Source organism: Panthera pardus, unplaced genomic scaffold (assembly GCF_024362965.1).
Source record: "Panthera pardus isolate Hobbes unplaced genomic scaffold, ASM2436296v1 HiC_scaffold_4, whole genome shotgun sequence".
NCBI lineage: Eukaryota > Metazoa > Chordata > Mammalia > Carnivora > Felidae > Panthera > Panthera pardus.
Window position 1 is genome coordinate 9,526,408 of NW_026526969.1, and position 16,463 is coordinate 9,542,870.

Below are 16,463 nucleotides of genomic sequence, written 5' to 3' on the forward strand. Positions count from 1 at the left end.
GTAGATCCACAGTTGTTCTGAACCACTTCTCCCAAGAACAATCACAAGCTTCCAGAAGAGTCTGTTCCAAGAACTATGTTCCTGATCAATCTCAGAGTAAATGCTGACCTGATATTTCATAATCTGTTATTCCTACAAGACATTTTCCATCAAAGTCAGGGCATGGACACTAACACATTACTGCCATGTATTCATCATAGCCCTCAATTCCCCCAATTGTCCCCACAATGTCCTTTACAGCTGAAGGACCCAATCCACTCACTGGAGTTTCCATGTCACTCCTCTTTGGTTTCTGTAGTTCAGTCTGGAACACTTCCTTAGTGTGTCTCTGACTTTTATTGAAAAACAAAATTCCAGCAAGTCAAGTTGAAGATCTTATTGGCTTTATTAAGCAATTCATGAATTGGCAGCATCCCACCTGACAGGGAGACAGATGCTCCCAGGAGGTGTACAAGATGCAGGGTTTTAGAGGAAGAAGGGTGGGGCAGGAAGTACTTAGAAGGAAAAGCAATGGTTTCAGGCCAGGACCCCTTCTTGAGGGAAGGACCTGCAGGGTTTCTACCTTGCAGATGACTCATCAGGAAATTTCAGCCAGACTGGTAAAAGGTCACCTTCCTGGGATAGGTTGAAAGTGTCATTAGCCTTGGTTTGCTGTGAGGTGGAATTTGCAGGCAGGTGACTCCACTCTGGGCTTGTTTCTTTTTTTTAATCACTTTCATGACCTTGGTTTTGTTGAAGATTATACACCAGGTACAGATTAGGAGTAGGTTTTCCTCTGTCAGGTTTGTCTGGCTTTTTTTCAGGATTTCTTTCAGGTTTTCCTCTTCAGCAAGAATATCCCAGAGGTGATGCTCAGTTCTTTTCACCAAATCCTATTAAGTGACACGCCGTCACTTCCTCCTTTCCCCGATTCCACTCATTCATTTGCCAGGTCTCTCTGTGTGAACTGCTCTTTCCTCTGGCAGCTCATGGGTGTTTGAGTGGTAGTACTTTGAAACTGTGTCAGTGTCCTCATCAATTATAATCAATCCTGTATTTATTATACCTGTGGGTAATTGTGTTTTCCTGTTTCATTCAATGGGTCATAATCGCTTCCCGTCCTTAGTTATCATGATGCCCAAATCATGCCTGATGGGCCCATAAAACTTCTTGGGCTGTGTCCTTTGGGTGTGTCCCCATCACTGTTCAGGACAAGATGCTCCAGGCTCATCATGTGCTCCACCAGCCTGGATCAGCCATTTCTCTGAAAAGCCCTAGTTGCTTTCAGTGGAAAATGATGTTAATAAGCCAAGATTTGAGCACAAGTTGTGCTCATTGCCTTTACAGTGTCACTGTTTCTAAGAACTGTCTGTGGAGAAAGGTAGGGGATATGTGTTTTCACCTACGCACACACATCTATTTATCTTTAAGTCAATCTACCTATCATCTATCTCTCTAGAAAAGCAGGATTTTTTCACTGATATACTCAGTTCTAATCTCTGAATACATAATCTCATTCCTGTTTTCTCCCTTTCCATCAGTGACTCCCTTCTCCAACAGTGATAAACCTGGCTTCCATTTATCCCTAATATATTTACTTTTATCAGTTCCCCTTTATGTAACTAATCCCCACTCCATCACTTAACATCCCCTCCTCATACTACTTGTGTTGCCCATCCATATTTAGGATGTGGTGGCTTTCACAAGACCAGCCCCTCTGTGTGGACACTCTTCTCACTAAGCTTGGGCTCCCACATTCATGCCAGGCTGCTTCCGTATGTGAACATACTCCCCTCCCTACTCTGTCTCTGTCTTTGAGTCATTGTGACTTCTTTTTCTGCCCTGGAGCCCCAAGGTAGGGCTGCCCACCTGGCTGTGTACCACCTATTAGTTTAAAACTAAATTATCCAGGAAGGAAAGGCAACGGAAGAGAAGAGAGGAGAAAGGAAAGAAGGGGAAGGGAGTAAATGGGGGAAAAAGGAAGAATCCTGTGCAGCTTCTCATACCAACTGAATTGGACAAACGCTTTTAGCTTTTCTGCCCAATCTACTGACCAATCAACCATCTCTTATTTGATGTTCATTGTATTAGTACAGTAGGGGGCTGAGGTTGGGTCACAAAGAAAAAGCATGTTCCCTGTCTGGCAGAACACCAGGGCAGATGAAATGAAAACATTATATCAAAACTAGTAATAAAAACTGCCTCAATTGAGTGTTATAAAAAAAAATATGTGCTCCAAAACCGGAAGAATTAAACTTTCTGAGAAGTGGGCAAAGTAACAGTGTATTGACTCTCACCTACCTTAACATAACATGTTGGACTTCTGAGCAAGCCCCACCCACCTAGTGACTGTGATGGTCAAAAACATCCAGTCATTGACCCTCACTCATTAGTTCTATGGATTCCCCCTTAATGTGCAGGAAGACATCAGTTAATACGTTGGTAAAGAGATGTTGATTGACACACTCAGTGTAATAGTTAATGTATAATATTCAAAATAAGATGTGTGATATGAATGTCACTATTATGGTCACCACAAAAATTGTTTCATTAAAGTTTTTTAATATAACTGGTGAGAAATTTTTATTATCGATCAGTTCTCAGGGGAATAGATGGTACTAACTGGGACCGGATAGGCTGAGTCTATGTGTCTGGCACTTATTAGTCACCTTCCTCACATTCCACAACATATAATGCTCCATGCAGATACCAGGAAAGCTTGGAATCCCTCGTCATCCATCACAAGCAGTATGTGAAGCCCATCTTCATTTCTGGGTTGTACTCACAAAGTAAAATGAAGTCTCTGGTGTTCTGGGATACAGGTTCTTGAAGAACAAAGGGGAAGTTCTTAGGGAAAGTCAGGCTCTACTCACACTCCCATCTCTCAGCTCAACCTTGAGAACAATGGGTTTTTCTGGTTGAATAATACCTTGAGCATTTAATTTCAGGGGGATCTGCAACAGTTACAAAAGCATATGAAAACCAAAATGAAGTTCTATTGACAACAGAAGCAAAGCAGGCAAGATACATGAAGGAGAGTAAGAGTTTAAACATATAAATACTACATTTAAATTCATATTCTCATATTCTTTAAACTTACTCTGTAAGCTGTCAAGACCGGAGTGTGGAAACATTCATCCATCATTCATTCAAAAGGATATCTATTGAGTGTCTACTCTGTACCAGGCTGGACACAATCTCATGTTGGTTTGTGTTCTTTTTTAATTTAAATTTTAGGTTAAAAGGATGAGTGTTTACAATTTACAACAGTTTCTTAGTCATTATGGCATGCCACTTAAAAAGTGATACAGTTAATTTTGTATATGTTGAAGCTTGCAAAGTCATCCTGAGTGGACATTACACATTTTATTGTATCGCCATCCTCAATGCTAAACATCCTCTCATCTCTCCCAGTGGAAATATCCATTCATGATAGCAGATTTCAATAGAAAGGGAACACAGCTTTGACTGGAGAAGGGTTCATGGAAGGTGGGGCCAAATAACCACAATGGTCTGGACCATGGGAGTCCCTCACATCTGACAGACATGCTTCACACTAGTGATTCTCAACCTTGCTTGCACATGACAATCAATGGGGACACTTTTAAAGCCACACTCTGGGTGAATTATGTAAGAATTTCTGAGATGGCCTGAACCCACTGACTCCAATGTACAAGTAGGGGTTGAGAACCATGGTTATGAGAGCATCTGTAAGTTGTGGTAGAGAACAGCATCATTCAAAAGTCATGTTGCATTAATAACTGCACATCATGACTATGCATAATATGTTCCCTTCCTTTCAGGGGATTTGAAATAAATTTAAAACATTGTCAAGTTCAAAAGTCTGTGCATAATCAGTCATGATAGTTGACCTGACTAGATGTCCCTTATTATTGGGTGCTAATAAACCACACATGTGGCACGCAGAGCTGAAGGACCCTTAAAGGTCACAGATGACTCCAAATAGATTCTCTGGCCAATGGAACAAATTATAAGGATAAATGAGCCCATACAAACACACACACACACACAAACACACACACACACACACACACACACACACACACACACACACACACAAACCATATCTCTTAGTTTAAAAAAAAAGTAAAACATTCTTTGTGTGGAAAGTTCTCTGACCTGTGTTTCTTCACAAGGTTTGAAGGAGAAGTTCTGAAGGAGTGTGACAAGGGCAAGTTTCATGTTCATGATCGCAAACCTCATGCCAATGCAGTTTCGGGGTCCAGTTCCAAAAGGCAGGTATATATAAGGATTTATGCTGTCCTTGTTCTTCTTGCTGAACCTGGTTCCACAAATCGAGTTGGAAACAAGTTAGTGAAACATAAAAACCACAAGAGCCACATGTGTGGGGTTCTCAACCAGGACTACACAGGACACTCTTGGGGGGCTGGTCACTGAAATCCTGCCATGCTTATTCTGCGGTGACAACTGTAAGCTACATATCCTCTGCATTCCCCTACCCTGTGGGAGCAGTCAGTCTTGTTGAGATGAGATGAATGTTGTTGAAGGGAAGAGTCATCTTAATTTTTTTTTTTCCAACGTTTTTTATTTATTTTTGGGACAGAGAGAGACAGAGCATGAACGGGGGAGGGGCAGAGAGAGAGGGAGACACAGAAGCGGAAACAGGCTCCAGGCTCCGAGCCATCAGCCCAGAGCCTGACGCGGGGCTCGAACTCACGGACCGCGAGATCGTGACCTGGCTGAAGTCGGACGCTTAACCGACTGCGCCACCCAGGCGCCCCGGGAAGAGTCATCTTAAACACTAGAATTACAGTCAGCATGGGGAGGTGTTCACAGTCTGAAAGGCAAGCAGGCAATGAGACTGACTGAAGGAAAGGTAGGTTCCTGCCTCCACTGACTTATGTTGGTCATGTGCTCATGAGAGAAGGAAGCAGGAGAAATGCCTCCCATGATTTAGATTGTTATTTTTCCCTTCTCTTCCCTCTCCTCCCACCTTGAATCCCCCAACCACTAAGACAGGCCAGCTGGTCAGAAGATTTGCATGAGCACACGATGCTGCTCCACTTTAATCATATTCACTAATGTGTATAATCAGTATAATCACTGAATTCTTGGTCACCTGTCTCATGAGTCTAAAAGTTCCTGAAGGTTAGTCCTATGTTTTATTCAAAACTGATTCCTCAATATTTGATTATATTAAAGGAAAATGTGGATTTGGGGAAAGTGATAATGACATTGTCAGTAGTATTTTTTTTTTAAAGTCCTTATATTATTGGGGTAGCTGAGTGGCTCAGTTGGTTAAACATCCAACTCTTGATTTCGGCTCAGCTCATGATCTCACGGTTTGTGAATTCCAGTCCCACCTTGGGCTCTGCACTGACATCGCAGAGGCTGCTTGGGATTCTGTCTCTCTCTCTCCATCTCCCTCTGCCCCTCCCCCGCTTGTGCTTGCTCTTCTCTCTCTCTCAAATAAATAAATATATTTTTTAAATGAATGAATAAAGTCCTTATATTATGGAGAACATTCTGGAATATTTACAGATGATGTGCCTTGAAGTAATACGGCATAACATGAGGAATTGTAATGGCATGTGGTTGGGGCAGCTGATATGGGTTAGTGGTTGTTGGGCAGGTGATGGGCACATATAGATGTATTGAAAGTATTTCATAGAACTGTGTCTATAGAATATGCTTGTGCATGTGCCAAAAATTCTCCATAATAGACATTTTTAATATGTGGATTTGGCACTGTCTGGCACAGTCCCTGACACACATAGGTAAGCACTTCATATCATGACTGAGTGAATCACACAGAAGTACCAGGAGTCCCTGGTTTCTGTTTGAGAAGCTACAGGAGCAGGGACTGCTGAGCTTGTGGGAACCACCAGGTCTTCTGGTCCAGAAAACAGGTGACTTGGTCAATTCTGACTTCTTTCAGCAAGTACTAAGTGTAGACACAATGCTAGCACTAGGGACACCATGCAACAAGACATGGGCTCAGCCATCAGGGAGCTTAGAGTCAGGGGCTAAAAGTCTGGATCCCTACAAAGTTCACTCCAATTTTTTCTCACCAATACAATAAACAGGAAAGTACCAACTCTTTGCAGAATTCAAGCTGTGCCCAAAGCCAAACTCTGCTCTGGATTCCCAGAGAGAAAGCTCAAGGCCCCTCCTCCAAGGAGGATGTCTCAGATGGCTAGAGAGCAGATGACTTTGCTTTGGATGAACCCCAGATACCAAGACAGGTGGGAGATAGCACAGGACTGCAGCCACAGACAGCACAGGATCTGTGTGCGCCCCCATCCTCATGAGGTTGCTCCTCTTGCCAGGAATGAGGACTCTAAGCTCCAAGCCTCTCAGCTCTACAGGTAGCAGAAACGGTGGCCAAGGTTTACAAACATGGAATGTGAGGACATAGGGGGAGAATTCAGAGAGCTAGAGTGGACAGAAAAACATTAAGGGAAAAAAGTCCCATTTCCTTGAATAAGATGATTATGATATATGCATATAATCACAAACACAAATACAATATGTTGCTTATAGTTTACTGTTACATTAAGTAGCTCAAAAACATATAATGCCACCCTTTTAGTAATCTATATATGCATAGAAAAGTGTCCACAAGGACATACATTAATAATCTTGACATATTGGGACTGACAATGATGTTATATTCTTTCTTCTCAACTACAGTTTGTAAAATTTTTATGAACTTTCTAAATTTAAATTTTTGTTAAAATACAGTGCAATATTAGTTTCAGGAGTAGAATTCAGTGATTCGTAACTTATATACAAAACCCAATGCTCATTACAAGTGCCCTCTTATTACTCATCATCACCTATCCAGACCAACTCCCACCCACCTCCCTCCATCAACTCTCAGTTTATTCTCTATCTTTAAGAGTCTCTTGTGGTAGAGTGCCTGGGTAGCTCAGTCAGGTGGCTCAGGTCATGATCTCAGGGTTCATGGGTACGAGCCCTGCGTTGGGTTCTGTGCTGACAGCTCAGAGTCTGGAGCTTGCTTTGGATTCTGTGCCTCCCTCTTTCTCTCTGCCCCTTCCCTGCTTGTTATCTCTCTCTCTCTCTCTCTCTCTCTCTCTCTCTCTCTCTCTCTCTCTCTCCCTCTCCCTCTCCCTCTCCCTCTCCCTCTCCCTCTCTCCCTCCCTCCCTCCCTCCCCTCTCTCTCTATAAAAAATAAATAAATAAATATTTAAAAAACATTTTATTTTGATGAGGTACCAATAGTTCGTTTTAGCTTTTGTTTCCCTTGCCTCCGGAGACGTGTTGAGTAAGAAGTTGCTGTGGCCAAGGTCAAAGAGGTTTTTGCCTGCTTTCTCCTCAAGGATTTTGATGGCTTCCTGTCTTGATTTAGTTTTTCATCCATTTTGAGTGTATTTTTGTGTAAGGTGTAAGAAAGTGGTCCAGGTTCATTCTTCTGCATGCTGCTGTCCAGTTTTGCCAGCACTGCTTGGTGAAGAGACTGTCTTTACTCCATTGCATATTCTTTCCTGCTTTGTCAAAGATTAGTTGGCCATATGTTTGTGGGTCCATTTCTGGGTTCTCTAGTTTGTTCCATTGATCTGAGTGTCTGTTTTTGTGCCAGTACCATACTGTCTTGATGATTACAGTTTTGTAATACAGCTTGAAGTCCAGAATTGTGATGCCTCCTGCTTTGGTTTTCTTTTTCAAGATTGCTTTGGCTATTCATGGTCTTGGTTCAAAGAAGACATCCAGATGGCCAACTGGCACATGAAAAAATGCTCAACACCACTCATCATCAGGGAAATACACATCAAAACCACAATGAGATACCACACCACACCTGTCAGAATGGCTAACATTAACAACTCAGACAACAACAGATGTTGGCAAGGATGTGGAGAGAGAGGATCTCTTTTGCACTGCTGGTGGGAATGCAAACTGGTGCAGCCACTCTGGAAAACAGTATGGAGGCTCCTCAAAAAATTAAAATAGAACTTCCCTACGACCCAGCAATTGTACTACTAGGTATTTATCCAAGGGATACAGGTATGCTGTTTCAAAGAGGCACATGCACCCTAATGTTTACAGCAGTGCTATTAACAATAGCCAAAGTATGGAAAGAGCCCAAATGTCCATCGATGGATGAATGGATAAAGAAGATATGGTATATATATACAATGGAGTATTACTCAGCAATCAAAAAGAATGAAATCTTGCCATTTGCAACTAGATGGATGGAACTAGAGGGTATTATGCTAAGCAAAATTAGTCAGAGAAAGACAAATATCACATGACTTCACTCATATGAGGACTTTAAGAGACAAAACAGATGAACATGCAGGAAGGGAAAAAAATAATATAAAAACAGGGAGGGGGACAAAAACATAAGGGACCTTTAAATATGGAGGACAAACAGAGGGTTGCTGGAGGGTTGAGGGAGGGGTGATCGGCTAAATGGGTAAGAGGTATTAAGGAATCTACTCCTGAAATCATTGTTGACTATATGTTAACTAACTTGGATGTAAATTAAAAAAATAAATTTAGGGGCACCTGGGTGGCTCAGTCGGTTAAGCGGCTGACTTCAGCTCAGGTCATGATCTTGCGGTCCGTGAGTTCGAGCCCCGCATCAGGCTCTGTGCTGACAGCTCAGAGCCTGGAGCCTGTTTCAGATTCTGTGTCTCCCTCTCTCTGCCCCTCACTGTTCATGCTCTGTCTCTCCCTGTCTCAAAAATAAATAAAATGTTTAAAAATTTTTTTAAATAAATTTAAAAAAACAAATAACCTAAAAAAATTTTTTTAAGTCCCTTGTGGTTTCTTTTACCCTCTCTTCTCTTTTTCCCTGCCCTTCCCCTATGTTCATCTTTTCTGTTTCTTAAATTTTACATATGACTGAAATCATATGTTATTTGTCTTTCTCTGACTTATTTTGCTTAGCATAATATGTTCTAGCTCCATCCACATCATTGCAAGTGGCAAGATTTCATTCCTTTTGATGGCTGAATAATTTTCCATTGTGTGTGTGTGTGTGTGTGTGTGTGTGTGTGTGTGCGCGTGCACGCAGACACACACACACACACACACACACACACACACACACATCTTCTTTATCCATTCATCAGTCAGTGGACATTTGTGCTTTCTCCATAGTTTGGATATTGTTGATAATGCTACTATAAACACTGGGGTGTATGTACCCCTTCAAATCTGTATTTTAGTATCCTTTGGGCAAATACTATAATACAATTGCTGTATCATAGGGCAGCTCTACTTTTAGTTTTTTGAGGACCTCTATACTGTTCCCCAGAGTGGTTGCACCAGTTTGCATTCCTACCAGCAGTGCAAGAAGATTCCCTATCTCTGCATCCTTGCCAACACCTGTTGCTTCTTGTGTTGTTAATTTTAGCCATTCTGACATGTTTTGAGGTGGTATCTCATTGTAATTTTGATTTGTAGTTCCCTGATGATGGGTGATATCGAGCATCTTTTCATGTGTCTGTTAACCATCTGGATGTCTTCTTTGGAAAAGTGTCTATTCATGTCTTCTGCCCATTTCTTAACTGGGTTGTTTGGGTTTTTTTTTTTTTTTGGTGTTGATGTTTCTTATAAATTTTGGATACTACCCCTTTATCATATATGTCATTTGCAAATATCTTCTCCCATTCTGTTGGTTGCCTTTTAGTTTTGTTCATTTCCTCCTTCACTGTGCAGAAGCTTTTTATCTTGATGAGGTCCCAGTAGTTCACTTTTGCTTTTGTTTTCCTTGCCTTTGGTGATGTGTCTAGTAAGAAGTTGCTCCAGTCAAGGTCAAAGAGGTTTCTGGCTATGCTCTCCTCTAGGACTTTGATGGTTTCCTGTTTCACATTTAGGTCTTTCATCTATTTTGAATTTATTTTTGTATACAGTGTAAGACAGTAATCAGGGGGAACTGGGTGACTTGGTTAAATGTCTTACTTCAGTTCAGGTCATGATCTCATGATGCATGGGTTCAAGCCCCAGTTGAGCTGACAGCATGGAGCCTGCTTCGGATTCTCTGTCTCCCTCTCTCTCTCTGTCTCCTGACCCCTATTCATGCACTCTCTCTCTCTCTCTCTCCCTCTCAAACAAAGAAACAAACTTTAAAAAAAAAGAAAACAGTCCAGATTTATTCTTCTACATGTTGTCATCCACTTTTCCCAACACCTTTTGTTTAAGCGACTTTTTTCCACTAGATATTCTTTCCTGCTTTGTCAAAGATTAGTTGACCATATAAATGTGTGTCCATTTCTGGGTTTTCTATTGTGTTCCATTGATCTATGTTTCTGTTTTTGTGCTAGTACCTTACTGTCTTGATGACTACAGCTTTGTAATATAGCTTGAAATCTAGAATCACGATGCCTTCAGTTTTGTTTTCCTTTTTCAGAATTGCTTTGGCTATTTGGGGTCTTTTCTTATTCCATACAAACTTTAGGTTTGTTTCTTCTAGCTCTGTGAAGAATGTTCGTGTTATTTTGATAGGGGTTGCATTAAAAATTGATAACCCTTAGCCAAACTTATCAAAAATAAAAGAGAAAGGATTCAAATAAATAAAATCATGAATTAAAGAGGAGAGATCACAACACCACAGAAGCACAAACACTTATAAGAGAATACTATGAAAAATTATAGGCCAACAAACTGGACAATCTGGAAGAAATGGATGAATTCCTAGAAACTCACACACTACCAAACCTCAAACAGGAAGAAATAGAAAATTTGAACAGACCTATAACCAGCAAAGAAATTGAATCAGTAATCAAAAATCTCCCAGCAAACAAAAGTCCTGGGCCAGATGGCTTCCCAGGAGAATTCTACCTGACATTGAAAAAAGAGTTAATACTTATTCTTCTCAAACTGTACCAAAAAATAGAAATGGAAAGAAAACTCCCCAACTCATTCTCTGAAGCCAGCATTTCCTTGATTCCAAAACGAGACAAAGTTTGGAATCACAGGCCAATATTCCTAATGAATACACCCCAATCACAGCAATGGACAGATAATCTAATCAAAAAATCAACAAGGAAAATATGGCTTTGAATGACACACTGGACCAGGTAGACTTAACATATATATTCAGAACATTTCGTCCTAAGGCAGCATAATATACATTCTTCTCCAGTGCACATGGAATGTTCTCCAGAATAGACCATATACTGGGACACAAATCAGCCCTAAGTAAGTACAAAAAGATCGAGATTATACCGTGCATATTTCCAGACAGAAATGCTATGATACTCAAAATCAACCACAAGAAAAAATTGGAAAGGTAACAAATACTTGGAGACTGAAGAAAATCCTACTAAAAAATGAATGGGCTGAGAGACACTTCTGGGAAGATGGCGGCATAGAGGACGCTGAGCTGGGGGTCCTGGAGGTCACTTAGTCCTGGGGGTCCTGGGGGTCACTTAGATTGCACTCACACCTGCCTAAATGATCGCCAGAAGACTAGCAGAACGGATTCTCCAGAGCCAAGCATAGATGAGAGGTCCATGGAAGAGGGTAGGAAGGGCGGAGAGGCGGTGCACGCTACACGGACTGGTGGGGGGAGCTGGGGCAGAGGGGCAGCCCGCCGGCTAAGCAGAGCCCCTGAGTCTCACTTGCAAAAGCAGAGGGGCTGGACGGAGTGTGTTCGGACAGCAAGCGGGACTTAACATCTGGAAGGTTATAAGTTAACAGCTCTGCTCAGAGAGTGGGAGGGCTGGAGGACAATGGAAGGGAAAGTTGTTGAGCCCCGGACAACAGAGCTCAGCTTGGTGGGGAAAAAAGGCGCTCGCCAGCGCCATCTCCCTCGCCCATCCCCAGCCAAAATCCCAAAGGGAACAAGTTCCTCTCAGGGAACTTGCTTGCACCGTGCAAACACCCAACGCTGTGCTTCTGTGGATCCATCCCTCCTGTGGCCGGTCTGACTCCCTCCCGGTGCCACAGGGCCCCTCCCGAAGCAGAACACCAAAGGATAAGAGAGCTGAGCCTGCCCCTCCTGCCCCTGTGCACCTTGCCGATCCACCCCAGCTAATACGCCAGATCCCCAGCACCACAAGCCTGGCAGTGTGCAAGTAGCCCAGATGGGCCACGCCACCCCACAGTGAATCCCACCCCTAGGAGAGGGGAAGAGAAGGTACACACCAGTCTGACTGTGGCCCCAGCGGTGGGCTGGGGACAGACATCAGGTCTGACTGCGGCCCCACACAACAACGCAAGTTATTCAAGACAGCACAGGGGAAGTGCCCCACAGTTCCACACCACTCCAGGGACTATCCAAAATGACAAAACGGAAGAATTCCCCTCAAAAAAACCTCCAGGAAATAACGACAGCTAACAAACTGATCAAAAACGATTTAAACAATATAACAGAAAGTGAATTTAGAATAATAGTCATATAATTAATCGCTGGGATTGAAAACAGTATAAAGGACAGCAGAGAATCTCTTGCTACAGAGATCAAGGGACTCAAGAACAGCCAGGAGGAGCTAAAAAACTCTATAAACGAGCTGCAAAATAAAATGGAGACGACCATGGCTCGGATTGAAGAGGCAGAGGAGAGAATAGGTGAAAGAGAAGATAAAATTATGGAAAAAGAAGAAGCTGAGAAAAATAAGAGATAAAAAAATCCAGGAGTATGAGGGGAAATTTAGAGAACTAAGTGATGCACTAAAGAGAAATAATCTATGCATAATTGGTATTCCAGAGGAGGAAGTGAGAGGGAAAGGTGCTGAAGGTGTACTTGAAGAAATAATAGCTGAGAACGTGCCTGATCTGGGGAAAGAAAAAGGCATTGAAATCCAAGAGGCACAGAGAACTCCCTTCAGACATAACTTGAATCGATCTTCTGCACGACATATCATAGTGAAACTGGCAAAATACGAGGATAAAGAGAAAATTCTGAAAGCAGCGAGGGATAAACAGGCTAACTTATAAAGGGAAACCAAGAAGACTAGTGACCGATCTCTCTTCTGAAACTTGGCAGGCCAGAAAGGATTGGCAGGAGATCTTCAATGTGATGAACAGAAAAATTATGCAGCCGAGAATTCTTTTGCCAGCAAGTCTGTCATTTAGAATAGAAGGAGAGATAAAGGTCTACCCAAACAAACAAAAACTGAAGGAATTTGTCACCACTAAACCAGCCCTACAAGAATCCTAAGGGGAATCCTGTGAACAAAGTACCAGAGACATCGCTACAAGCATAAAACATACAGACATCACAATGACTTTAAACCCATATCTTTCTATAATAACACTGAATGTAAATGGACTAAATGCGCCAACCAAAAGACATAGGGTATCAGAATGGGTAAAAAACACAAGACCCATCTATTTGCTGTCTACAAGAGACTCATTTCAGGCCTGAGGACACCTTTAGATTGAGAGTGAGGGGATGGAGAACTATTTATCATGCTACTGGAAGCCAAAAGAAAGCTGGAGTAGCCATACTTATATCAGACAAACTAGACTTTAAATTAAAGGCTGTAACAAGAGATGAAGAAGGGCATTATATATTACAGGGTCTATCCATCAAGAAGAACTAACAATTATAAATGTCTATGTGCCGAATACGGGAGCCCCCAAATATATAAAACAATTACTCATAAACATAAGCAAACTTATTGATAAGAATGTGGTAATTGCAGGGGACTTTAACACTCCACTTACAGAAATGGATAGATCATCTAGACACACGGTCAATAAAGAAACAAGGGCCCTGAATGATACATTGGATCAGATGGACTTGACAGATATATTTAGAACTCTGCATCCCAAAGCAACAGAATATACTTTCTTCTCGAGTGCACATGGAACATATTCCAAGATAGATCACATACTGGGTCACAAAACAGCCCTTCATAAGTATACAAGAATTGAAATCATACCATGCATACTTTCAGACCACAATGCTATGAAGCTTGAAATCAACCACAGGAAAAAGTCTGGAAAACCTCCAAAAGCATGGAGGTTAAAGAACACCCTACTAAAGAATGGGTGGGTCAATCAGGCAATTAGAGAAGAAATCAAAAAATATATGGAAACAAACGAAAATGAAAATAAAACAATCCAAATGCTTTGGGATGCAGCCAAAGCAGTCCTCAGAGGAAAATACATTGCAATCCAGGCCTATCTCAAGAAACAAGAAAAATCCCAAATATAAAATCTAACAGCACACCTAAAGGAAATAGAAGCAGAACAGCAAAGGCAGCCTAAACCCAGCAGAAGAAGAAAAATAATAAAGATCAGAGGAGAAATAAACAATATAGAATCTAAAAAAACTATAGAGCAGATCAATGAAACCAAGAGTTGGTTTTTTGAAAAAATAAACAAAATTGACAAACCTCTAGCCAGGCTTCTCAAAAAGAAAAGGGAGATGACCCAAATAGATAAAATCATGAATGAAAATGGAATGATTACAACCAATCCCTCAGAGATACAAACAAGTATCAGGGAATACTATGAAAAATTATATGCCAACAAACTGGACAACCTGGAAGAAATGGACAAATTCCTAAACACCCACACTCTTCCAAAACTCATTCAGGAGGAAATAGAAAGCTTGAACAGACCCATAACCAGCGAAGAAATTGAATCGGTTATCAAAAATCTCCCAACAAATAAGAGTCCAGGACCAGATGGCTTCCCAGGGGAGTTCTACCAGACATTTAAAGCAGAAATAATACCTATCCTTCTCAAGCTATTCCAAGAAATAGAAAGGGAAGGAAAACTTCCCGACTCATTCTATGAAGCCGGCATTACATTGATTCCTAAACCAGACAGAGACACAGTAAAAAAAGAGAACTACAGGCCAATATCCCTGATGAATATGGAGGCAAAAATTCTCAATAAGACACTAGCAAATCGAATTCAACGGCATATAAAAAGAATTATTCACCATGATAAAGTGGGATTCATTCCTGGGATGCAGGGCTGGTTCAACATTCGCAAATCAATCAACGTGATACATCGCAATAAGAGAAAAGATAAGAACCATATGATCATGTCAATCGATGCAGAAAAGGCCTATTACAAAATTCAGCACCCTTTCTTAATAAAAACCCTTGAGAAAGTCGGGATAGAAGGAACATACTTAAACATCATAAAAGCCATTTATGAAAAGCCCACAGCTAACATCATCCTCAATGGGGAAAAACTGAGAGCTTTTTCCCTGAGATCAGGAACATGACAGGGATGCCCACTCTCACCGCTGTTGTTTAACATAGTGTTGGAAGTGCTAGCATCAGCAATCAGACAACAAAAGGAAATCAAAGGCATCAAAATTGGCAAAGATGAAGTCAAGCTTTCGCTTTTTGCAGATGACATGATACTATACATGGAAAATCCGATAGACTCCACCAAAAGTCTGCTAGAACTGATACATGAATTCAGCAAAGTTGCAGGATACAAAATCAATGTACAGAAATCAGTTGCATTCTTATACACTAACAACGAAGCAACAGAAAGACAAATAAAGAAACTGATCCCATTCACAATTGCACCAAGAAGCACAAAATACCTAGGAATAAATCTAACCAAAGATGTAAAAGATCTATATGCTGAAAACTATAGAAATCTTATGAAGGTAACTGAAGAAGATATAAAGAAATGGAAAGACATTCCCTGCTCATGGATTGGAAGAATAAATATTGTCAAAATGTCAATACTACCCAAAGCTATCTACATATTCAATGCAACCCCAATCAAAATTGCACCAGCATTCTTCTTGAAGCTAGAACAAGCAATCCTAAAATTCATATGGAACCACAAAAGGCCCCAAAGAGCCAAAGTAATTTTGAAGAAGAAGACCAAAGCAGGAGGCATCACAATCCCAGACTTTAGCCTCTACTACAAAGCTGTCATCATCAAGACAGCATGGTATTGGCACAAAAACAGACACATAGACCAATGGAATAGAATAGAAACCCCAGAACTAGACCCACAAACGTATGGCCAACTCATCTTTGACAAAGCAGGAAAGAACATCCAATGGAAAAAAGTCTCTTTAACAAATGGTGCTGGGAGAACTGGACAGCAACATGCAGAAGAATGAAACTAGACCACTTTCTCACACCATTCACAAAAATAAACTCAAAATGGATAAAGGACCTGAATGTGAGACAGGAAACCATCAAAACCCTAGAGGAGAAAGCAGGAAAAAGACCTCTCTGACCTCAGCCGTAGCAATCTCTTACTCAACACATCCCTAAAGGCAAGGGAATTAAAAGCAAAAATGAACTACTGGGACCTTATGAAGATAAAAAGCTTCTGCACAGCAAAGGAAACAACCAACAAAACTAAAAGGCAACCAACAGAATGGGAAAGATATTTGCAAATGACATACCGGACAAAGGGCTAGTATCCAAAATCTATAAAGAGCTCACCAAACTCCACAGCCGAAAAACAAATAACCCAGTGAAGAAATGGGCAGAAAACATGAATAGATATTTCTCTAAAGAAGACATCCGGATGGCCAACAGGCACATGGCAAGATGCTCAACATCGCTCCTCATCAGGGAAATACAAAT

At 41.3% G+C, this 16,463-nt stretch overlaps 1 protein-coding gene across 2 annotated transcripts in view; it reads right to left on the bottom strand.

Annotated features, from left to right (window-relative positions):
- Positions 1-2,520: 2,520 nt before the first annotated feature.
- CYP3A131 (cytochrome P450 family 3 subfamily A member 131) overlaps positions 2,521-16,463 on the bottom strand; it is a 46,821-nt gene continuing 32,878 nt past the window's right edge. Inside the window, exons 12-13 of one of the 2 annotated variants that reach the window (XM_019422666.2) lie at positions 4,120-4,282; positions 2,521-2,933 (exon numbers count right to left, since the gene is read on the bottom strand). In XM_019422666.2, coding sequence (XP_019278211.2) covers positions 2,838-2,933; positions 4,120-4,282 — 259 coding nt within the window. In that variant the 3' untranslated portion in view covers positions 2,521-2,837. The remainder of the gene's footprint in view (positions 2,934-4,119; positions 4,283-16,463) is intronic. The other variant, XM_053893809.1, reaches the window with a different exon arrangement.